The 24,619-nt window shown below is 39.0% G+C and overlaps 1 protein-coding gene across 1 annotated transcript; it reads left to right on the top strand.

Moving 5' to 3' along the window:
* The first annotated feature begins 1,719 nt into the window (after positions 1-1,719).
* Positions 1,720-23,865, top strand: LOC146687170 (cyclin-Y-like). Its single transcript, XM_085438779.1, has 11 exons — positions 1,720-2,239; positions 15,707-15,781; positions 19,000-19,017; positions 19,302-19,336; positions 19,480-19,574; positions 19,664-19,699; positions 20,568-20,625; positions 20,974-21,093; positions 21,521-21,687; positions 22,075-22,237; positions 22,988-23,865. The coding sequence occupies exons 1-11, from the start codon at positions 2,086-2,088 to the stop codon at positions 23,102-23,104; spliced, it is 1,038 nt and encodes a 345-aa protein (XP_085294905.1). The 5' UTR covers positions 1,720-2,085; the 3' UTR covers positions 23,105-23,865.
* Positions 23,866-24,619: the final 754 nt, after the last annotated feature.

The raw sequence follows: 24,619 nt of genomic DNA, 5'->3' as shown, positions 1-24,619 counted from the left end.
GTATTGCGAGATCTCGCAAAACTCCAACAATGGCGGCAGCTACTTAGTTGTAATATTACTCTTTCTGGGTCACAAAATACACTTTTAAGATATTTTGAGGCGTGAATGCAGTTGTGTAAACGTCAGATACCTGCTCGGTTTACAAGACATCACATATTTGCAAAAGAGCTCCGACGTTTTTGGAGAGCTTACACCCACTAGCTCGAAGCTAACGGGAGGTCGAGACCTACTACAGCCGGGAGGAACACCGCTTTCCCGGCACATCGTGCCTCGACCTCCCGGTCGGCTTCGAGCTGGCGGCCTCCGAAGAATGCGGCTAAAACTTTTGCGAGATCTCGCAATACTTTTGCGAGCGCTCGCAATACTTATTGCGAGATCTCGCAATACTTTTGCGAGCGCTCGCAATACTTTTGCGAGCGCTCGCAAAAGTCCGTCTTAATTTTTTTTTTCCTCCCTAATTATTTTTTTTCCTCCCTAATTTTTTTTTTTTCCTCCGTAATTTTTTTTCTTCTCCCATGTCCCCTGGGGGGCTCCGTACTCTTTCAAATAGATGCAAGTAAAACACAGCAGAAAATAAATAAAATCAAAGACTAGCGGTCCTGTTGCTCTATTTTCACCTGTAAAGCAGGAGTGGCATAGGCGGAGGCTTACCCTGGTGCAGGTGTGCGGCGGCGGTCAGTGGAAGAATCCGCGAGTTTCTCTGTGAGTTTCCCATTTTTTAGGGGTTTTTTTCGCTGTAAAAAGAAGTTTTCTTCCCACGCACAACGGACGCTAATGTTTTTGTCACTTTTTATGGAATCAAACTCAAAGTAAGGTCAGTACTTCCACACTTTAAACGCTGCACGCTCATACTCTCTCCGGACTCAATATATGATCCATTGTTGATCTGCTCACAGCTGTTGTCACAAACATCGCACTTGCTTATGTCACTGTCATGAGACATTCTTGCAAAAAAATCACGGTTTTAGTAACGCAGTGTTCCTACGGGAAAGTAACGTAATCTAATTACCGTTTTTGCAATAGTAATCCCTTACTTTACTCGTTACTTGAAAAAAGTAATCGGATTACAATAACGCGTTACTGCCCATCTCTGGTCATGAGTGTGTCTTATTGTGCTTTGACTGCTGACAATCTTAAGATTTTTTTTGTATCATATAGTCCTGCATTGCCAGCCACCCACACACGATTTTTTTTTTTAAAAATGTAATTGTTTTAATTGTTCGCTTGTGCTTATTCAAAATAGCCCGATGCTTCACAGAGCTGGGAAAACACGAACTTCAAAGGTTTTAACGACAAAACAGTTTATGAGTGTAATGATTATAAAATGCTTGTTTTCATCTGATCATTGAAGTTGGCCTCATTTAACCTGGTCTACAATAACAAAGATTTAGCATTATTCTGTCACAATAAGACAATTTCTCTTTAAAATTAACACATAGGCACAAACCATCGTGTAACACCTCATTTACACAGCATTTCTGTAAAAACCTGCAAATGTCTATTTGCTTCTTAAAGATGGATCCATCTATTTAATGGTGGATTATTAAATTAAAGACAGACGCAGATAAATGGACCTTTCGACATTAGGGATTAAATACCATCATTAATTAACAATAATAAATCATTAAATCAGCTCTCTCGCCCCTTAGCCTCTCTCTTTGCTGTCTCATTTGTATCCACCCACTTGAACCGGAACCTTTTCTCGGGATTTACACCCTCCCCGTCGCTGTATCGCGCTGACAGCCAGCCTCAACACCGATCCACACATCACCGTGCGCCCGTCGTCGCTCACATCATCAGCGGTGCTGCACGGGATACTCCGGGTTGTACTATTCCTGTGGTAGCGGTGTAGGTCGGCCCGTTATTTACTCTGGCTTCTAGAGAAGTGTCATCTTTATCTCCCGTGACAGCCTCACCGTGGACACCAAAGACTGACAGCATCTGTGGGCGCTACGATGGATGCTTCAAGTGCGCTCTCGTGATCTACGCTCACCGGCTCGGTGGGGTCGTTTCAGCTTCCGTTTCAAACGGAAAGGATAGATTATATGCACAGATCCTGCCTGTACGCGCAGTGAACGGGTAAAGATGGGGAGCACGACCTCTTGCTGCGTGTCTGGGAGCCCCAAGCTCCGCAGAAATGCCCACTCGAGGCTGGAGTCGTACCACCAGGAGTCGGATATGAGTAGGGAGGAGACGGGATGCAACCTGCAGCACATCAGCGACAGGGAGAACGTTGACGGTAAAAACAAAACAAACAAACAAAAAACCCTTTAAGGTGCCAACATTGCATTTTGCGCAATGACGATAAAAGATAAAAGTTTATGGCTGGTATAAATTTTTGGAATTAAACAAACAGCCTAATTGAAGCTAATTACACATATGTATAAATGAAATGCAGCTAATAATAACATGGAGTGAAACATTCAAATGTACCAGTTAGGTGCAGTAAACTAATGAAAATAAGTTATAATGAAAATGTTTTATTATTCCTGTGGGAAAGTTTTGAGCCTTTTCTATTCTGGTGACTCTGCTTAGTCTAAAGGCAAAAAGGACCCTCAAAACAACATAATAAAAAACACGTCACACCCATTTTCAAATCTTGAAAAATGAATCTGTAGCTTTCACATATCCACCTCTGCTCGCACTACTTATGTGTCAAAAAATACTGAATTGACTGCAGAGACATGTCAACCTTCAGTACAGCCGGGCACATGCATGGATCTGTGTGCATTTTCTTCTCATGTGGCACTGCAGAGAGATATGGAGCTGCAGAGAACATCCTGTCCGTGAGGGCAGGCGTCTTTGTGCCGGTCTTTGTTTTGCAAGCATGGTACGCAGCCCCCTCCACTGACACATGCTAATATGCATTACAATTGACCCATTCACGCTGGAAAGTGGCTACTAAATGGGCTGCCTATTTCCATCCAACAGCAAACCATTTCATATAAATGGTTTTTCTCAAAAACTGTACAAAATCACGTAAAGAGGTCGAATTTCCATGTTTACAGATGCATTTGACCTATTTTTTCCCCCTTTAGTCACTTTTAATTTATTTGACCTGCTCATCAAAGAGTTCTGAATCCTCTTCCACATTAACTGCATTCATGTTATACAGGATACAGCCTCATTATCTGTGCTTTTTAAAGAAGTCCCACATTCATAGTAGGTGCTCATTCTTAGTCATACATTTTGCCACTACTTGCTGGACAGCCCTGACACATCTGATAGCATCATCTTTCCTCTTTGCCATGTTTACAGTTCTGTGCTGATAAAGGATCTTCGCCCAGGAACACTTTGTACGGGTTATCATGTGAGGCGGGAAAAGAGGAAATTATTCTCACCTGCCGATCTAATCTTGTTTTAGATGTGTTGATTTCTTTTGCCAAATCTTTGCATAACTGCAAAGCTCAAGAAGAGCAGAAAACAACCCGAAAGAAGAAACATCTCAGCAGCACATTAGAAGAACCGTGTCTGTTGTCTTAAATCTGAGTGCACATGAATTAAAAACATTTGGAGCCATATTCCCTTACATATTTTGCTATAGGAAGCCTATTGACCTTCATTATTCACACTGAGTCAGCATGGTGAGAGACCTGCCTTTTATTGATCAGCGATGTCACTTCCTCTTGTAAAGATTCAACTTATGTTCTGCATGGTATTTGTGGAGACTACTGACTTGAGTGCTTTGCATTACAGCAGGGTAATGTTGATAATATATCTTCAGTATCTGTGACAAGGCAGCTTTAAGATCACTGAAAACATTGCATGGAGAAGTCGAAATCTCCCCCCCAATATGTTTTGGACCATTGCTTTAATCGGATGCATAATTGTCTGAGCGTGGAGGCAGATGCTCTTTCTAACGGAGAAAGAAAAGAGCCATGATGAAGATTCAGAGTCGACTGTCATTTCTGGTGAGGATAAAGATTACTCGCGCTGAGAGGCCGTCTGTCTCAGCGGTGCGGTGATTGAAACCGGAGCGTGTCTAATGTGTTCGGACTGTTATGAATTCACAGACAGATTAGTGGGCTTCATTAGAATCTGCAACATCAGAAAAAAAGAAAGAAGTCTTCGTCCCTTCCCAAAAAAGAGGCAGCTGTGAGCCTGTGTCAGAGCAGATACAAGAAGCCTCAAGGGACAGTTGATTGCCAAGAATTAACGCCTCAATTTAGAGCACGACATGCTGCTTTCAAATCATCGCGTGCCTCGTAGTGAATGGGCTGACTTTGCAGTATTAAATGGGAGTACATGTAGGGAGGTCAGGGTCAGTTATCGTTTTAATTTTTAATTAAAACAGAAAAATTGTTATCACCATTTTCCCAGAGCTCATCGTAACATCGTAAGATCGCGTTGTCTTTGTCGAAGCAGCAGATTTTCTTTGGTGTTTAATTTAATGTTGGATCTGACGGATCATTTGGCCATGAACTAACTACTATCCCTTGATTCTTGATACATCTGAATGAAGCTCGAAATGCTCTGATGTTGTTGGAGAAATGTGCTTTTTTTCAGTTGTTGTTTCTCTCAGCTGACTTACAAACAACCAGAAATGCTGTCATCCATGCTTGTGGCTGTTTTCCTATGACTTTAGCAGGCTGATAGAATGTCTCAATTTTTAAAGCCCTTGACCGATTATTCTTCCTACTGAGCAAAAAGTTAGTTGTGCTTGAATTCAAAGTTCACAGAAATGAGAAAATGTTGTTTTGGTGCACAGAGGTTATCTGAGGATGTGCAGTGGTTTTCATCAGAGGCTTTCAAGCTGCTTAGAAGGGAATTAGAAGTTTTGTTTATGCAAACTGTTAGAGATAGATAAGAAAAGATCACCATGTTCCCCTGCATAGTAATCTTATCAGAGAAGATTTTTAGTAACAGTAAATAAAATTAATTTATTGAAATAATCTCACAGAGGAGATTACATGTAATGTTTCTATCTTGAGTTTGTTATTATGGTAGGAAACCATAACTGTAATTAAATTTAAGCCCAGTTGCAATTATGGTTTCCTCCGATTATGAAAACAAGATAATCAAGAGAAAACCATTATTATACAGTGTTTGAGCTCTTTCTCCGACAGGCTTTGGCAGGCATAGTTCAGCCTGAGTTGTTTCAAATCACTTTGGTTTCGAGGAATCTGGAGAAGAACAACTAATACGAAAATCATGTTTGTTGAGTAATAATTTTATCTGAATTCAGATTTTTCTTTTTTGCTCGGAGGAAATTGCGTCTGACTTCTGTGTGTAGCGATCAGGAGAAATCCTAGACAATAAGAGAACTAGATGGATGTGAGAGAGGACCCAGAGTCTGGAAACGACGTGGTGGCGACTCAGTGATGAACAGAGGGTCTGAAGGGGAAGCGTGCTGGGATTGTTGAAGCTGGATGAGGGGCTCAGTGGTCACCAAATGAGAACAAACAGCCTATAGTGCAGGAAGACATACATAATCATAGAACTGGAAGGTCTTATAAATTGTCTCCAAAGTATTAAAAAATGTTCAAAAAAGTATTTGAAGTAGAGATGTATGATTGTGCTTGGTCTATTAACTGAATAAAGTCCTCACGTAATTCTTTCCCCATGACATGAACTAGGTGAGTTGGCGTGAAACGACCAGATGCCTTTCTTGGAAATTCAGTTTGATTAAAATATCTTGATAGCTTGACTGATGTTTTTCCAGTGCCTCAACCTTAAACAGTTGTGTCTGAGTCAGTGTGGGCTATTATGTCACTTGGGGGATTTTAGTGTTAGAGTCCTGAAGTGACCTCCCAGCATGCTCTGTTTATAATGACAGATAAACGCTTCACTACATAACACCATAATTTCACTAACCTGGGACCTTGAATGCTGTCTTAAACTAAGCCGGTAGCTAGTTTCACAAAAGACAGCAAAGGAGAATTTCACTTGTTGCTATTTTGACATGCAAGGATGCATTTATTTTGGTGCAGTTCTCCTTACACTGGTTAGGAACCTACTTTCATAACACCAGTTTTAAAGATGAGCATGTCAAATGACACTGATTATTGCTGCTTTTTATCTTATTCACGCTGAACTGGCCCAATGCTCCTTCACATTTGTACTTTTTTAGCTGTTGTGATCTCACGAGGGATAAAGCTGGCTTAAAGCCTGAAATAGAAGCTAAAATGTTGAGAAACTGACATGTGGTTTGTGCTGTGAAAACATTCTGCATATATAGCGAGACACCAGTCCTGGAGGGAAAAGATAAAGAAAGTGAGAATGAGAGACAAAGCTGTCGCGTGATCTGCCTTTCTTTGACAAAGCTGTCTGTGTTTCTCTATTAAAACAAATCTTTCTGTTCCTGTAAGGCATCACACATCAACTCACATGCTTATATTTGTATGGGGGGTGGAAGGAAACAAAAATAAAATAAAATTATGTATATTATGTATATATATATATATATATATATATATATTTTTTTTTTAGGGTGCAACGATACACAAAATTCACGGTTCGGTTCGATACTTTGGTGTCAGGGTTCGATATTTTTTCGATACAAAAAAAAATGTTCATGCCTTTTTAATTTGTCATTTATTAAAATTATAAATATATATTTTAGCACAAAAGTACAGTTTTTAAATTTAATGTTGCTGAAACAACAAAGTAATAAAAAAAAAAATCTATCTGATCGAGAAATCTCTCATCTTTGGAAAAGAGAGTTTATTACAGAGAAATGTCTCTTTCCAAAATAAAAGCTATACTATACGCTTCTTCTGGGCTATATTCTCAGCAGCATATTAAACATATCAGGTCCCCATAAGGAGAATCATGTGCTAACGGCTGTCTAAATGACTCGGGTAAAGTTTGTAGCATGCGTGCTTGTTGTTTTTGTCTGCTTCCACTTGTCTTTGCACTAGGATGATGTCGGTGTAAATGTGCAGTCATATTCGTTGTGTTCCCACTAGTGCTGTCAGCGTAAATCTGAAATGACGTTAACGCCACAACACGGCAAATCTCCGTTAACGAGCTACCCCTGATCGCCCCGTGCGTGGGGCTAGACGGCCAACACGTTAACGAGCTAACTGCGCTAACACACTAGTTCCCACCCATGTAATTGAGCATTGCATGGCACATCCAACATACTGTTTTACTTTAGTCCATGACGCGCTTACCTTCAGGGTCATACGTCACATGAAAACCAAAATAGTTCCAAACGCCAGATGTGAATGAGGGTGGGGGAGGTTCAATTTGCCATGTTGCAAGGAGAGCTTAACTTCTGTCTCGCTAGCTTGCCCTGCGCTCAATGAATCTGCGTTCGACTACTCCGCCTAGGCTGCACTATCGAGCGCAGATCCACTGAGCGCTCCACACAGACAGCATCGTCAGAAGGAAAGTTGATAAAATAAATTAAAAGTTTGTATTGTTCGATACATATGCGTACCGAACCGAAAGCAGTGTGTGTGTATGTATATATATGTATGTATGTGTATATATATATATATATATGTATGTATGTGTATATATATATATATATATGTATGTATGTGTATATATATATATATATATGTATGTATGTGTATATATATATATATATATATATGTATGTATGTGTATATATATATATATATATATATATATATATTTTTTTTTTTTTTTTTTTTTTCTTTTTTCTTTTTAAGATTTAGAGCAAATTAAGGTAGTCTGATGAACCTGGTGTTGTGGTAGTTTATTATGTTATCATTAAATATATATCTCCTAATGTAAAAGCAAATATGCATGTTTGTTACTCAAAGGCGTTTTACATTTATATCTACATAATCTACATCTATAAAATAGCAGAACATTTGTTTCCTTGTCCACGGCATGGCAGGTAAAGATCATGGTCGCTGTCATTTAGGTCTTAACACTGTCAACCAAGGTTCACACAAATGGTTAATTGAATAAAAGGATGAAAAGATGACAAGAAGGGGCAAAGGTTAAGTGCAGACAGACGTGGCTCTGCGACTTGACTTTGTGCAGGGCCATACAGCCCTAACTGAAATAAAGCCTCCTTTTGTTTGGGTTGTGTGCACTTGTGAAGTAATAATATGCTTAATCTTTTGATTTTGGCACTAGAGAGGTGAGTAGGAAACACTGAAAATCTAAAACCAAAAGCTTATCCTTTTACCAATTTACCTCCTTAGTTTTCTCTAAACCTCTATTTATTACTCGTAATCAACAGACACACAGTTTGTCTTTGTCTTCCAACCTTTTTCTCTTCTTTTATTCTGCCATACATTTTAATCATTGGGGCTCTTTCTATTGTTTCTCTTTTCTGATTTACACAGACTGAGAACAAAGCTACACAGACAGGCAAGACATGATTTCAATTTTAACTTCATTTTAAGCCAGTAGTGAGGTGTAACATTAAAAAAGGTAAAATCAAGTCAGCTGATAATAAACCAGAGCAGTCAAATGAGACACACGAAGCTTATTCTCATAAAGAAGAGGACAGATGAGATGATATACTCAAACTGGTTTCTTGAACACGACAATGCGTTCACTGTGCTCAGATGTCCTCCACTGTTACCGGAGTTTAATCCAATATAGAGCCTTTAGGATGCGGTGGAACAGGATCCAGGATCATGGATATGCAGCCAATCTGCAGCAACAGTATGACAGCTGCGTCATGTCATGGACCAAAAATCAGTTTAAAATGCTTCCAGCAACTTTTTGAATCTATGACACAAAGAAATAGCTCCGAAGGCAAACTCCAGCCTAGTACTATCAACGTGTACCTAATAAAGTGTTTGGTGAGTGTATACTTGCACTGATGTCTAGAATGGAGCAACTGTGGAGAAAGATGACTGATCAAATGGTTAGTTAGTGTGGGAAGGGTACAGGGCAACAACAACAAGATAAATAAACTGGACTCAGGAAAATGAATACACCCACATCTTTAATTAAGTGTCTCATTATTACCACACATCCTTAAAAAAACCAAATCAGCTGCTCCTCATGTGCTCACAGCAGCCTAAACAAACAGCACATTTTGCCCTGTGAAGCTTTCTCATAAGAGGAAGAGGACTTATTTGTTTTATTGATGTAGACATGGGTGTGCCATCAGTAAATGAAACTTAGCCAGGAAACAGATTTTTAGTGCTTTTAGCAGCCAGTTCTGCTATAAAGCACATGCAATGCAAAAAGGTGTATAAATAGATATAAATTTACCAAATGGAAATTACGTTTGAAAAGTTGAGTTATAATTTTTATCTGAATGTCATTTTTTTTCTTCTTTTGCTTTGGGAAATGTCATCTGACTTCTGTGTGTAGAAATCAGGATTAATTCTTGACAATAAGAGGACTCGGTGGACGTCAGAGAGAACCCAGGATCTGGAAACAACGTGGTGACGACTCTGACAAACAGTGCTGTAAAACACTGCAATGCAAAAAAAGTAGATAAAGAGATGAAAACAAATGAGAGTTTTCAGATGTTTTATTTCTATTTTCTCTTGAAATTGTGTAACAAAATTAAAAAAAAAAAAAAACAGTAAGAAAAGTAACATTACAGAATATTGCTGAAGTGGCACAACATTCAATATATCCACTTCTTTCCACATCAAGAAGCATTACTATTTTTACGGCACTAGCAGTCATGTGTTTCCCCAGGGACATATGACTGGCTCAGCTCAACATGTTTGCAGAGCTGAAACGACTCAGATAAAGGAGTTAAAATATTCTAAAACAAAGAAAAAGATTACTAGGCACCCTTATTCTTCCTTTGGAGAAAAAAAGTCCATTCAGGTTGCTTTGAAGGAGAAAGTACTTGTTTGGCTTGCTGACTAGTAATGAGAGAGCAATTTGTCTGCCACTACACATCAAGACCACCTCATCCCACTAATTATCACTTCAAAAAGGTCTGCTTGCTTTGAGCTGCTGAGGCAGAAAACTCCTAAAAGACAGTCTCATTTAAATTAATGAGGACTTAGAGGAAGCTGTCAACTCTTGACTATAAAGCTAATCAGAATCAAAAGCACTTTCAAACTGACATGTCACCTGATTTTACCTTGTGACCGATCCCCTTCAAATTCTGCCAAGTCTTCCATGACACGTTTACTTATAATGGTTTTATCTTTCTTGCTGTAACTCATTTCCCAAACTAGTACTTATAGAATTTGGTCATTATTAAAGGAGGGAATAAATAAAAGTGTTACGATGAAGCAATATGCCAATACGTTTAGGTTCAGTCTGTGATATCTTGGCCTAAATGTGCAATTGATGCTACACGAAGCTGAAAATAAGGTTAAGCTCACTGCTTCGTGCATAGCTTCTTGACGAATCTCTCGTTAACCCAGCATGTCATGAAATACAGATCGAGGTGTACTGTACAATGAAGGTGTGATTAGCACTGGTTTTATTTATTCATTTTACTTTTGGTAAGGAGATTGCAGTGAATTTAAACACTCACCACTGGGAGTGTAATGATGCACAGTTGTCTGCGAATGAGAATCCTAAAATGGTAAAAAAAAATTCAAAATTTAATTTACTAGCTGGACCCACATCCTTATTTTAGGATTGCCAGCGTTTTAAAGGCGAATGGCTTAATCAAGAATTGAGCTGCGGTTTGGGGAAAGCCTCGATGTGGACTGACGGCGGCTCCCGGGCCTGGCAGATCCCCGTGTGCTAACGAGAAGTGAAGAAGTGAAAGAATTGAAAAAAGGGGAGCAAGGGTGTGACATGAAAACAAGAACAAGCTTGTAGAACTGGGGGTCATATATAGATTAGATAAGACCCAGAAGGGGCGTGTTTGGAGGTGTGGTCCCAATCCTGAAAGTCAGATAATTTATCTCCAATAAATCTTACTTTATAACTTTTGTCCATAGTAGTCCCTATAGCATAACTGATGTGATTGTGTGTGTATACGTTTGTGCGTGTGCTTATGCTTAAGCTTATCAGTGCTTTCCCAGGGAGCCCCCCCCTTCTCTCCTGGGAATATGAAGCCATGTGTGTGTGCAAGTCCTGTTTGTTTAACTTGGTCTGATACCACTCAAAGCCAGTGGTCAGTGTGTGTGCGTTCAAATAGTGGATGGAATTTTGGAAAAAAAAAACCTCTAAAACAAAACCAAAAAAATGAAAAAAAGGACCAAAAAAAGAAAACTAACTTAGAAAAGAATAAACTGCTCACACACTGCAGAACTCTAATCTTTTGAATTTAATGCATGTGCTGGTGTTGGACATTTTAAGAGTGCCCTCTCTTCACCACGCAATGAAAAGGCCTGATAAAGATGGTCAGCACCATCATAGATCACATTAATTGGCTGAGTAGGTTTAAAACATGTCTATTCAGGTGTATCAAAGATTATACTGTTAGATATTGTCTCAGGCATTATATATATCTTTTCTGGATTTGTCGAGATGTAATTCTTCACGTACTTGTTCTTATAAGTTTCCTTTTTGTTTTTCTAGTTAGTCTCATAACTCATGCAAAGACAATATGTATTACTCGCAGATGATTCATTTATTAACTGTTTTTCCAATGTAATACGTGGTTCTGTTTGAATATTATTATCACTGATCGCGGTCATATGACCTATCACAGTTTATTCAACATGGCGCCGCTCTGTGTTTCATTATCTGATGAAGAGCAGGTGTGTAGGAAACTTCATACTCTACTTGATGCAGAGTTTGGCAGTGTGCGAAATGTTTCCTGAGATGCTGGTACTCAGAAATCCCTTGCTCTGCTGTTTGAAATGTGGGTAAGGTCCTTCAGAAAGCGATTTCACCTCAGCATTTATTTATTATTAAACACATTCATGTACAGTACATGAATTTAGACAACGCTGCTAAGAGGAAAAAACAATACACATGACTGAACAGTGACCAGAATTACTCTCTGCATGGGAGCGAGTGAGTTTTCATGCTACCACAGACTCCAACAATAACAGTGGCATCACATTCATAACAGTGAACTTTAGATCCTGCTCAGGCAGGCTCTAAAGTTAACAGAGGCAAAGCTGCTCTTAGTGTAGACATGGTCATAAGATAATAAGTCATGGGTGAAGCTTAAATGCCGCAATACAGATAAGAAGTAAAGTAAAATAAGTCAAAATGAATGTGTGAAGTAACTTTCAAGATAAACATCAGAATGTGCTTCACAAGAAGAACTCAATTTATTATTTAAAACTGAAAGTCATCCAATAAGATTTCAATTAATTAAAAAAAACAAACAGCCAATCTTAACTTGTCTGAACATTTAATAAATTCGTTTTTATATGGAAGGACCTATAAGTTTATGAGCAGTAACCCTAAACAGTAACCCTTAGCATCTAGATTCAGTGGTAAAACTAACATTATTAAAGGCATAAAAAATAAATATTTACCTTGAATGGATGAAAAGGACCAGAAGATTTTTGTTTTGCCTGAGCTTTTGGCTATTAGATAGAAAGTTGTTGGACTTAAAGAGCAGAATTGGAGAAATTATTAGCATTAATGTGTCCTTAAAACAAAACAGCAGTACATTGTTGCTGAGGCTGCAACATTCAATACTCCAAATATAACATGTACTTCTACAAAAATTGATGCATTAATACTTTTTGCAATAAATTTTCCTCCATAAGGTTTAAAAAGTAGCAAATCAGACACAGCGTTGGAAACAGTGTAGTGCAGTAGTGGACTGGCCTGTTAAAAGCATGGTGCCTGTTTTTAATCCATTATGTAAGAGTAGTGAGACAGACAGGTAAGTTTGCCAGCTGATAGGTTAGCTGAGCTCCTCCTGTTTCGGTGTGCCAAAGCAGACCACAACTCTCCGTTAAGTTTACTTGAGGTGGTGAATATCATGTGTCAACACATGACACCAGCTACTGTACACCCCGGGAAATCCAGCAGGTTGGCCTAGAGGGACCTAGAGGTCCTGTGAGATTGATTCAGAAGTGCTTCTGCTAGTCAAAAAACACTTCAAGGACCTTGTGAGACCAACAATGTTTAATGTTACATCATCTTTGAACCACAGAAACAACTAGAAAAGTGAAAGCGGTTGTCTCTCTGTGTCAGCCCTGTGTAAGGCTGGACACCAGTCTGCCTCTCACCCTACTGCAGCTGGGATAGGCTCCAGCCTCCCATCGACCCTGAATTGGAAAAGCAGAAGAAGATGGATGGATAGATTTTCTTTGCTATATTTTATAGTCCTGCTGACTAATGTGGCCTTGCCCCAGGCCTACTGGTTTCCTGGAAAGATTCTTGACTGTGGCTCCACCATTGTTCTCTATGCAGTAAAAAGCAGAGTTAGCTGTGTGTGACTGGAAGACTCAAACTGACGCATGCATCATATATTTGACACAGCAGTGGTACATTTGAGAAATCACTCCACCGTGATACAAAGGTATGTGTGTGTGTGTCTGTGTGTGTGGGGGTTCCTAATAGTAATAAATTGCAATAAATAAATTGCTAAGTCTGATCTTTATAGAAATGGCAGTATGACGTTGACATACTGGGAACAGGTCAAAGTCTGTGATCACAAATGCAGCAAAGTGAGCGAAAAGTCAAACTACAGCTCTCATGCATCATGGCCTGACTAAAATATATTGTGAAAGGACTGCTACTTAATGCTTTCCTACTCTTTCTTACTACAAGCCTCATCCACCCACTCTCAAATACACAAACATGCTTTTCTTTCTTTTTTTATGTTTTAATGTGTTTTTTTGTCCCGTGTCGGTTGTCACTGGGATAAAGTTTATATATATATATTTTTGCACCCTTGTGCTTTCTTGGCATGCTTTCTTTTAAGTTTCAGACAAATTGAAAACCAGTTAAGCTACCATTTAAACTGCTCCTGACTACTGTTACATAAGGTGCTAACTTGACACAAATCTAATCCAAGCTGGGTCCATTCACCCTGGTGGATTTCAGAGGCTTTTGGCGAGACCAAATCACATGTGCAGCTGTATATTGTAAGAAAGCAGCAGGGGAAACAGCAGCACAGCCCGAACTAATTAGGAGATGCCTAATTTGATTAATATTATTCTGGAATACATGAATAAAATGAATCGTTGATTAGCCTAACCTTTCGGCATCAACCAGTTCATCTGTTAATGCTGTTTTTTTGGCCTAAGACTAGAGTTCATTTGAACTTCAGTTGTTACTTTATGGACAGAAAAAGCTTAAACTAAGCAGACTTATATAACAGGCTTCTAGTAAATCCTACCTGCATCTTAGCTATTTTTACTTTTTATTTTATTGCACACAACAGGAGGTGTTTGTCAAAGTCTGCTGTTTTGCAGAACTGCTGTAATAAGTGAACGTTGTTTCTCCCTGTACAAAACTATTCAAGCAATTTAATTTGTTACTGTAATTGTTATGCAGTGTCACAGCTGTTTTGTTCTCATTTTAATTTACCAGCAGTCATTCGTAGTCCAGCAGTTGCTGGGGCTGGGACAGATGATCAACCATGTGTCCCTCTTGCTGTCTGCATTATAATCAAATAGTCTGGATTTCAATCTGGGGCTTTTCCTGTCGTATTGTAGGAGACTGCATGCCGGGAATGTTTAAAAGCTGACATCACCAAAAACAGGCTCATAAAATGTTTCCAATTTGTTGCAGGACACTACAGGATTTGTAGTGACGAGTTAAGTGAATAATAGCAGATGCTGTACTTGTATCATTTTTGGTGTTGCTTATTCAATTTTGTCATCTGACTTCAATTACTCTCAAATATTTATGCACATGATTGATACGCACGTGATTTCGAATGCCGGGATTTGTTTTTAGATGTGCTGGGTGTGGAAATGATCGCTCGCTGAAGAGAGAAAGCTTCTCACTCATAACAACTGTGCTCTCTGTTGTCAGAGTAGCTGATGTTATCGGCAACGAACAAGGCATGAAAGGATTTTTTGGCATCTGTTCTGAGTCCTGCTGTATAATATGCGTGCACAAATGCCTCGCTGGCCCATGCCTTTAGGCCATGATGCAATCCAGATTAGCTCTGGATGGGAATGATTCATGCCCGGATTTATTAGAGTAGAGGAACAAAAAACAAAACAAAAACCGCACACAGACTTACAAGAGTAACGCCTGTGATTTAAATCAGACTAAACTAGTCATCCTTTATGAGCGAGTCTTCTTATTTGCTGGTTTCTCTGCCACTATAAAAAAGGAGCCCGACCAGAGGTGTGTTATATTGATGACTGCTTGTCGGCCAATGGTGCACGGCTGATTGCCAGAATTTTGGCAAGGAGGTGAAACGTGGATAGAGGGAGAAAATATTACAATTCATTTAAAAATGCAAAATATGAGCTTGGAGGAGCGAGTGCTCTCTGAGCAGCCTTTTAGTTTAATTTCATTTGCAGTATTAGGCATCTGTAGGAATCTATAGTCCTATAACATGTAAGTATTTGCATGCTAATATATTGATAATAATATCAGTTTATACACCAAAGTTGGTTAAACTTGGTAATGTAGTAGATCACACATTTGACTAACAAGCAAAAGATCCCTCCTGGGAGGAGACGCACATTCTTTTGGGGTTTGCCTCATGAAGGGCGTCCTGCATAGAAATCTACAACGTGAAACATGCAGGGCTACCTGCTGTGGGACCCCATTGTGAATCCGCTAAAAGTAGTAGCCTTGGTTTAGCATTTGTGCAAATTAAACACAACATATGTCTGGAGCATGTGTGAATGCTGCACTGAAAAACATTGTGTTTTTTCTACTGTCGTGTTTTTTGGGTTTTTTTGCTCATCTTTGATATTTCAGGAAGGCGTACATATTCTTTGCTCTTTGTTTTTGACAGAGTTGAATATGGAGTACAATCCATCAGACCATCCACGGGCGAGTACAATATTCCTCAGCAAATCACAGAATGACGGTGAGTGGCTTGGTTTTATAGAATTTCACATAACAGGAAATTTGTCTGTTTATTAGGGTTTTTCGGTTCTGGTAATTAAATAATTTAATCACATTTGATACTCACTTGAGAAAGAAATATAGAGAAGGTCAGAAAGAGTTGCATTGTGTCTTTTTATAGATCTAGAGGAAGCATATGATAGGATGCCAAGAGACAATCTGTGGTACTGCATGAAGAAGTCAGGCAGCAAGACAGTGGTGAGGTGTATGATAGCAATGACAGATGGGTTCAAGGTGGGCGTGGGATTCAATTAGGAATTGGCTGCGAGTCCCTTTTTGTCTCAATTGTTATGGACAGGTTGACAGATGAGGGTTAGTCGGGAGTCTCCGTGGACTATGATGTTCACAGACAACATTGTGATCTTTAGTGAGAGTCAGGATCAAGTGGAAGAGAGCCTGGAGAGGTGGAGGTATGCAGTGGAGAGAAGAGGTTTAAAAGTCAGTTGTTATTGAAGGTAGATGTGTTCAAATACCTGGGGTCAAACATCCAAAGCAACAGAAAGTGCACAAGAGAGGTAAAGAAGAGTCTGCAGGGAGGGTGGAGCCGGTGGAGATGAGTTTCAGAGGTGATTTATGACAGAAAGACAGCAACAAAAGTGAAAGGAAAGAAATACAAGATGGAAGTGAGACCTACGATGTATGGTTTGGAGACGACGGCAAGAAGACAGGAAGTGGAGCTGAACATATTATGATTTCCAAGGACGATGAATGTGGAGATGCCAGACAAAAAAGAGACGAGGAAGGCCACAGAGAACATTCATAGATGTACTGAAGAAGGACATGTAGAGGGTTTGTGTGACAAGGAGCAATGTTAGGACAATGTGAGACAGAGACAGAAGATCTGCTGTGATGATCCATAAAGGGAGGAGCTGAAAGACACGTAACAGGTTTCCAGTGTTTATTTTTGATGTAATTATATACAAAAAGACAAAAACCCAACATTTAGAAAGCACAGTTTGCAAAAAACATACAGATAGTGTTGTATATTTCAGAACACAGTTTTGGCTTTATTGACGTTAGCCTGACACGCTGCACTTCCTGTTATCAGCACTGCAAGTTGCTCAAATGCAGTCACAATAAAGAGGGTGTGGGGAAAAGTCTGGACACGTAAATGTTTGCAGCCAGCTGAATTTGTGCTGTTGCATTAAGACTTTTAGCTTCCTGTTGGGGAAAGCTTGCACATATAGAGAGAAAGTGTTACTAAGATCCATTAACGTCCCAGCATGAGATTGTTGTTGTTGCTGGAATTTCAGAAACAACTAAGGATGCTTGCTTTTTATTGCTTTTTAATATTTTATATTGAATTGAATTTCTTTTTGTACGAAGCGTATGAACTTGTTCATGTAGAGAACATCCAAGTGACATTTGATTAATGTTCCTCCTCCAAACAAAGAAGGAATAAAATGATGTGAGATGTGAGTTTCTTTTAAAATATAATCATTGCTTAATATCTGCAACATTTAGAAACAAACTCCATCTTTTTTGTGGCTTTAAACAAAAAAAAAAAATGGTGCTTTTATAGCTTTCTTTTCTGAAGTCAAAGAATCCCCTAAAGACATCAGTGTTAAATAAATTATACTTGCTGATATTGCTCATGTAGTCACAGAGTGATGTAAGCCTTTGTGCCTCTGAGCTGTTTTATTATCCAGAAATGCTCCAAATATAAAAGCAGTGTTTGCAATTTGTTTTTAACTCTGTCTGCTTTTGGTCTTTTCATATTATCTCTTGTACTAAAAATACGATGCAACACTAGCTCTATCCTTTAATACAGGAATGAGCCTCAACCAAGTCTCAACCAACACCTCGTTTCTTAATATTTAGTTAGAAAAATGCAAACAACATGCAGCATTTTACTGAAAGGTGCAAATTCACATTGAAATACAGGATGTAAGACAAAAACAGAGTTTGTGCTATTCAGTGTGCTTGAAAGCCAATGTTTGAATATTTGACCACCTTTATTCTTCAGCACAGCCTAAACTCGCTTTAAGTGGTGTTAAGTGGAACCCAAGTTCCCTGAAGGATATTACAAAAGGCATCTTTGGATATTGGCTGCCTTTTGTTATGTTTGTTGTCCATTTGTCATTGCCCCTTTTCCTCTTTTTGGGAATGACCTTGTTGGCATGGGCATAACTTTGTGCTGAACATTAGGGGGGGGGTCAAGATCTCTGTCTAAATAAATAAATAAATCTGGGTAAATTCCCAGATGATTAAACATGGAACTATTTTGCTGGTAATACCTGAAATGAGTAAAGAAAATCAACAGCCTATTTATGCAAGATAGTTCATAATTTTATTGAGGGGGTTACATTGGTTGGGTCTGATTATTGGGGGGGTCATAACCCCCCTAACCCCGCTGAAAATTACGCCCCTGCTTGTTGGTGCAACACTACAGTTTTATTACTGCGTGTTTCTCAGTTTCACCTAAAATGAGAACAAATTATGCGTTTTTGTAACAGACTGCTACTAACAATGTGCCTACAGATACAATTTAAAACTGGTTTATACAGGAAAATCATCATTATACAAAGGCTGAACTAAAAATGAGCGACAACACAGCAGCCAGTGTCTAAAGACAAGAAAAAAGACCTTTAGAAGGACTGGAAAACTATTGCCTGAGGCCACTTTAAAAGAATTACACATCTGTCTCCTTGAAAGCAAAATATTAAGAAATGAGTGATGGCTCATGACTGCACAGCTCTGTATTTTGTTTAAAATTCATAGTACTTGGCTTATGAGCATAAAAATGTTGGACAAGTTCTTCAGCTGCTTATGACAGATTGCTTTTGCAGTAGAAGCTTACTTAAAGAGTGATCTTTTTGTCTCAGGTACTTATTTTAGTACTAAAAGTGCTGACACTGTTCCCAGAGAAAAGCCAAAATGTGTGACACAAGTGAGACAAAAAGCAACAATAAATGACTTTATCAGAGATTTCCTCTTTTGTAAGGATTTATTTTGACCCCTTAGATGTATCTCACGACCCTCAGGGATGCCCTCACTGTTATCAGAACCCAAACCATATTAGAATATTTAGGCATTAACATGGTGACATTAGAAATGTTTGTTTGATGATCATTTATGAGGACGTTTTGCTTTGCCCTACAATGTATGCCATTTGTTTCTTTAAATGAATCAGTGACTCTCATGCAAAGAAATAAGGCTGTTGCTTCCTCTTTTTTTCAGAGGTAGCATACAGGACTGGTGAGTAGTGTAACTTTGTCTCCATCTAGTGGCAAAACTGCACATTTCCGCCTCTGTGTCGCAGCTCACTCTTTACTTTTACCCTTTAACACTTCCTTTAACTGTCTTTTCTCAGCAATTTATTGCAACCTTTTTTGCTAGCTGCTATTAACACTTTGCTAATAGTGTTTAGTGTCTTTTACAGTGTTTTACATTTGGTGGGCTTTGTGTTTGGCTTTTTTTTTTTCCTTCTGGCATTTTAGGAAAAATTACAGATGTTGAATGTCTTCTATTTATTTTTACAGTGCGGGAGAAAAGAAAGAGTCTCTTCATCAATAATGTGAGTGCACAGATTTTTCTGCTATTTTTTTTCTTCTTCTTTATTCTTTTTGTGCACATTACCCTTGCATGCTATAGATGACACCAAAACATGTGAATTCTAATAACAGTCTTTTGTTTGTGTGTGTGTTTGTGTATTTGTAGCACGGAACTTTGAGGCGCAAATACAGCTCCTGCTCCACCATCTTCCTGGATGACAACACAGTCAGCCAGCCCAACCTCAAATACACCATCAAATGGTTGTAACACCAGGAAGGAAACATTTGTATTTTTTTTTTAACCTACATGCTTTTCTGATATTATTATAAACATTTCTTTCTGTCTACAGTGTAGCATTGGCAATATACTACCATATAAAAAACAGGTAAGGATTCTCATGTTACCTAAAGACTGCCAGTTAATATCTGGGCATCTGATATCAAGGACAATATATTCAGTTTATCCCAAAATCTAAAGGCAGAACTGCTGCCTATTCTGAATGGTTTATTTGTGCTTCTCTTTGTCTTTTTTAAGCTTTTTATGATGAATGCACAAAATTACATCTAAAATTCAGCACAGTTTGAAGTCTGTACTTATGTTTAATCTTCTCAAAGTGTCAAGGGTGTCTGAACTGTTGAAGGATTCAATGTGAGGGATGCAAGACATAAGAGTTATCAGAATAAAACAGGATGAAGAACTTCTAGAACTGAAACAAGAATGCACGAAACACGACACTAAAGAATAACTAAGAACAAACTAATTCAGGAGGGAAAAAATAAGGACGTTGCTAAACAAAATCTGGAAACCAAAACAGAAATCTAAACTTCAAGTCCCAGAATAACACGTAAAGAATTCCAAACCCCACGTAATGACAAACGGCAGGACCTTGACGAGTGTATACTTCTGTGACAGTGATCTGTGTTTTTGGATTTAAGGAAGCTTCAAACTGTTCAGACTCTTCTTGAAACTGTTTCAGTTGCAGTGATCTTTATCCATAACGTAGCCATAATAGTCTACTTTAAAATAGTTAATATGTATCTCTTTACCCAAAACTCCATGGCATTTACAGTTTGTGAACATCTCTGTTTTTGCTACGGTAGTAGCTCACTGTGGCTAGCACACTGAAGCGTACCCTGCCTTTCGCTCTGTGATAACTAGAATAGGCTCCAGGCTCTTTGACCCTGGATTGGATGAGTGTTTGAGAAAGTGGATGGATAGAAGACGGGAAAAATAAATGTTTTATTCCTTTTCAGAGATGCAGACGGTGGGACGCTATTAGATATCTTTGATGAGAGGCTTCACCCTCTCTCGGTAAGATAAGCGATTTCATTTTTAAATCTGTTGACTATCCTGCTGCTCGTTTTGACAAACCTGTGTCAGATGTTCTGTTGTATTTTTAATGCACCTTGGTAGACTCTGGTTCTGTGTGTTAAGATTTTTTTGTCTCCCATTTTAAACCCTTTATTTTTGCTCTCACCGTCTGTTGCTTCATTTTCACTTGCGCACTTTTCTTTATGTCTTGTTGTCTTTCTCACCCTACTCTCTGTTTTGGCTTTTCTTCCTCCTCGCAAAATTGTCATCCACCATCATCCACTTTTCTCACTTTGCCTGATGGTTGTTCTTCTTTTATCCAATCTCTGCCTCCCTTCATTTATCCAGAAATCAGAGGTTCCACCGGACTACAATCAACACGATCCGGAGCAGAAGCAGATTTACCGTTTTGTCAGGACACTGTTCAGTGCTGCTCAGCTCACTGCTGAGTGTGCAATTGTCACACTGGTGAGGCTTATTTATTTGTGTATTGCCATTAAATAATGCATTAAAAAAAAAAAAAGGTATCTTCATGACACTTTGCCCCCCTAAGGTGAGATAAGATGGACCTTTCAGTTGTGCGCACACAGTTTGTGTTTAGGCCCCCGGGAAATTGCAGCCTGATATGTTCCGACAACCCAGGCATGTGTGCAAATTGTTGATGAGACTATGCATCATAACTACTGTGATGCATGTGACTATTGTGGGCTCTGAGAGATCAGTGATGAATGTAGTTTGTCATACAGGGGGAAAAAAACCCCCAATTGTTTACCTCCCAACACTATTAGTTAGATCAAATCAGGTTCTGTTAGTAAACTGTTTTTTCCATGTTAATGATTATCTGCTGCTTTAATTTTCTATCTAGTTTTCAGTCTTTATCCATGTGATTGTGCAGGTTTATCTGGAGAGGCTCCTGACCTATGCAGAGATTGACATCTGTCCAGGAAACTGGAAGAGGATCGTTCTGGGTGCTATCCTGCTGGCTTCCAAAGTCTGGGATGATCAAGCTGTCTGGAATGTCGACTACTGTCAGATTCTCAAGGACATCACAGTAGAGGACATGTGAGTGATTAGCATTAAGGATGGGAATGGTCTTGAAATTTAGGATTTTATTCGAGGTTTAAGGTTTGATTTGGGAGTCGGTTGGGGACTGGGTCAAAATTTTAAAAAAGACAGAAAAGAAAAACGACAAGCAGCAAGAAAAACCGAAACGATGCTCATGAGATTTGGTGTGATAAGCTTCTTCACCAAGTCATGGATTTAAATCCTCAAGGTTTCAAACAAATACATAAAGAGAATGAAAGACTCAACAACACCTAACTTTGAACTTTGAAAGATGATTTGTGATTTCAAGGAGCCGTTTTTTCTTCTTGATATCACAAAGAAAACATCTTTAAAAAGTCACTGGGGGAGTGCACTGACACAGAAATTGTATGATCATGCGACCAGGAACGAATTGGAGCGACAGTTTCTGGAGCTGCTGCAGTTCAACATCAACGTGCCGTCCAGCGTCTACGCCAAGTACTACTTTGACCTGCGATCTCTCTCAGAGTCGAACAACCTCAGCTTCCCCCTGGAGCCGCTCAGCAGGGAGAAAGCTCAAAAACTGGAGGTGAGACGTCACCGTTAAGGTTTCCATCCGAATTTTTTTTCTTTCTTTTCTATCCATCAAATTACTACATTTTCCCCTTGATTAGTAATCGATGAAAATAAAGAAACTCAAAGCCAATAAATATAGGAGTTATAAATTGTTCCAGATTGTAACAATTCAGCTTTGCCCGATTGCCACCATTATTTCTCAGGGTTAGCAACATAGAGAAGGGAACTAAAGGGATAAGTCAAGTACTGCATTTATTAAAACTAGTTAACTAAAAAGAACCAATTATGTAGCGTGGAGAGACTTTGCTCCTGTAGAGCCTGCTGGCTGTAAGAGACTGTGCATGTCGGAGGTGTCACTGACTGATCAGGGCAACTAATTGCTGATTGGGCTTTCAATTTTGTTTGTATAGCGCCAAGGTGCTTTATTTTGTAAGGTAAAGACTCCACAATAATACAGAGAAAATCCCAATAATCAGACGACCGTCTACGAGCAAAGTACTGGGCAACAGCAGGAAGGAAAAACTCCCTTTTAAGAGGCCGAAAGGAAGAAAAAAAACAAGTTTAGCAGGATAGGACAATTACCTTTACAGATCTTCCGGTGTATTGAAAATGTGTAAAGGGGCGTCAAATTGCACTATTTACTTTTAAACAAGATTTGAAAAGTTTTCTAGAAACTAAAACGTTAATGCTTCAATCACATTAAAGCCCTGCACGCAGCCAAATGACAACGATATCTTAAAATTCCTTTATGCCCTTTTTGCAGGCCATCTCCAGGCTATGTGATGACAAGTACAAAGACGTGCGGAAAGCTGCCAGGAAGCGCTCGGCGAGCATGGACAATCTATGCGGGATCCGATGGGTTCCTGCAATCCTCTCTTAACCACTAATATGCTGTCATATAGTGAAGAGTGACATCGTGCTACAGACGCTGCCTGAAGGAGAAAACGTGTGTTTGTGCTCAGTGGAAGTGTGTCAGTGTGAATGGACCCAGGATGCAAAGCTACATTCTGGAACAGCGAGTGTAACCTGGCACCATCCAATGGACCTGGAGTCAAGAATCGCAAACTACAGTTTAAGCGAACAAGACGTGTTTCTACTTTAACTTAATGCCTTCATAGTGCCTCGATATTTTTGTACTGTAAGAGGGAAGGGAGTTACTGGTTGCCACGTCAACCATTCAAAGACATTCGGAGACAACTCTAGTTTTGGAGTATAAAGGAAATCCAGGACAAGACAAAGGTCTGAAACTTTTGAGGACATGGCATTGTCAACCTGTCTCAATGTAAAAAGTCTCAGTTCGGCTTTCTGGTTTTGTCCAGACAAATCTCTCGGTTTTAACTAGCTTCAGAGATTCTAAATAACCTGTCTTTCAGATAACCCTGCGTATTATTTATTTATTTTCTAAGTAATTTTCAACATTTTCAACTGTGTTTGGCAATTAGTAGTGTAGCACAGGACTTTCTACTGGTTATTTATTTCTTTGATGGGAGTAAGAATAATAAAGATTTCTTCTCTGGAAATATTCAAGGTTTACAGTTCTAGTGTACCTCTTTATGCTCAGGTAGTCTGGTTGATATGTCGATTGACTGTAATGCTCCTCATTTCAGTTATTGGGAGGATAAATGAGATTAGATAATGAAATAACCAGGTTTTCCTTCAGTAACATGACTCCACCAATTCAAAAGCAGGAGACAGCACGACCCTCTGCTGACATCTAGTGGTTATTTGAGGTGTTGCAGAAAAAGGCTGCCAGTCCAGGGTAGGACTGGACGAAGTTACGTGTTACCTTACGTGTTAACATTACTTCGAAAAAGTATCTGCAACACATGTTTCAGAGAAAATGTTTCCTATTATCCCAAATAATCCACATTTCTTGCAGTGAACCGTCTTTATAGACGTTGTAGTCAAATTATACACAGTAATTTTTGTTACTGGCTGAATGGGGAAAAAAAAGAGAAAAGATAGGTGAAAAGATGGAAAGTTGTTTTGTACTGAACATTTATTTAACAAAACAATATCCATTTACTGTCAAACTCAAATGTGCTGTTGCTACTTAACAAAATGTTTTATAGTCAAGTAAAATTTAATGTCTAACTTCAAACAAAGAGAATGACATAACTGGTCTGATAAGTGCACTGACCACTGGATGCTGATCTATTGCAGATGTGAGGAGGCTACCCAACATTCCTTTGTTTATATATGTTCAGTATTATAGCATTACTGACTGTATATATCACATTTACTGTTCATCTGGAAAATCTGGTAAAAAGCCCCGGTCTCATGAGCTTCATGCTCAGTGTATCCTACCCTGGCTACTGTCTTTATTACAGTATTAACATGTTCTTGGATGGATGCTTGAAGGACTTGCTGACATGTCTGGGTTAAAGGGTTTCTG

This window comes from Copadichromis virginalis, linkage group LG18 (genome assembly GCF_057382275.1).
Source record: "Copadichromis virginalis isolate Kocher_CV1m ecotype Utaka linkage group LG18, C_Virginalis_male_GT1.1, whole genome shotgun sequence".
In the NCBI taxonomy this organism is placed as follows: Eukaryota; Metazoa; Chordata; class Actinopteri; order Cichliformes; family Cichlidae; genus Copadichromis; species Copadichromis virginalis.
This window is presented reverse-complemented; position numbering and strand designations above follow the sequence as displayed.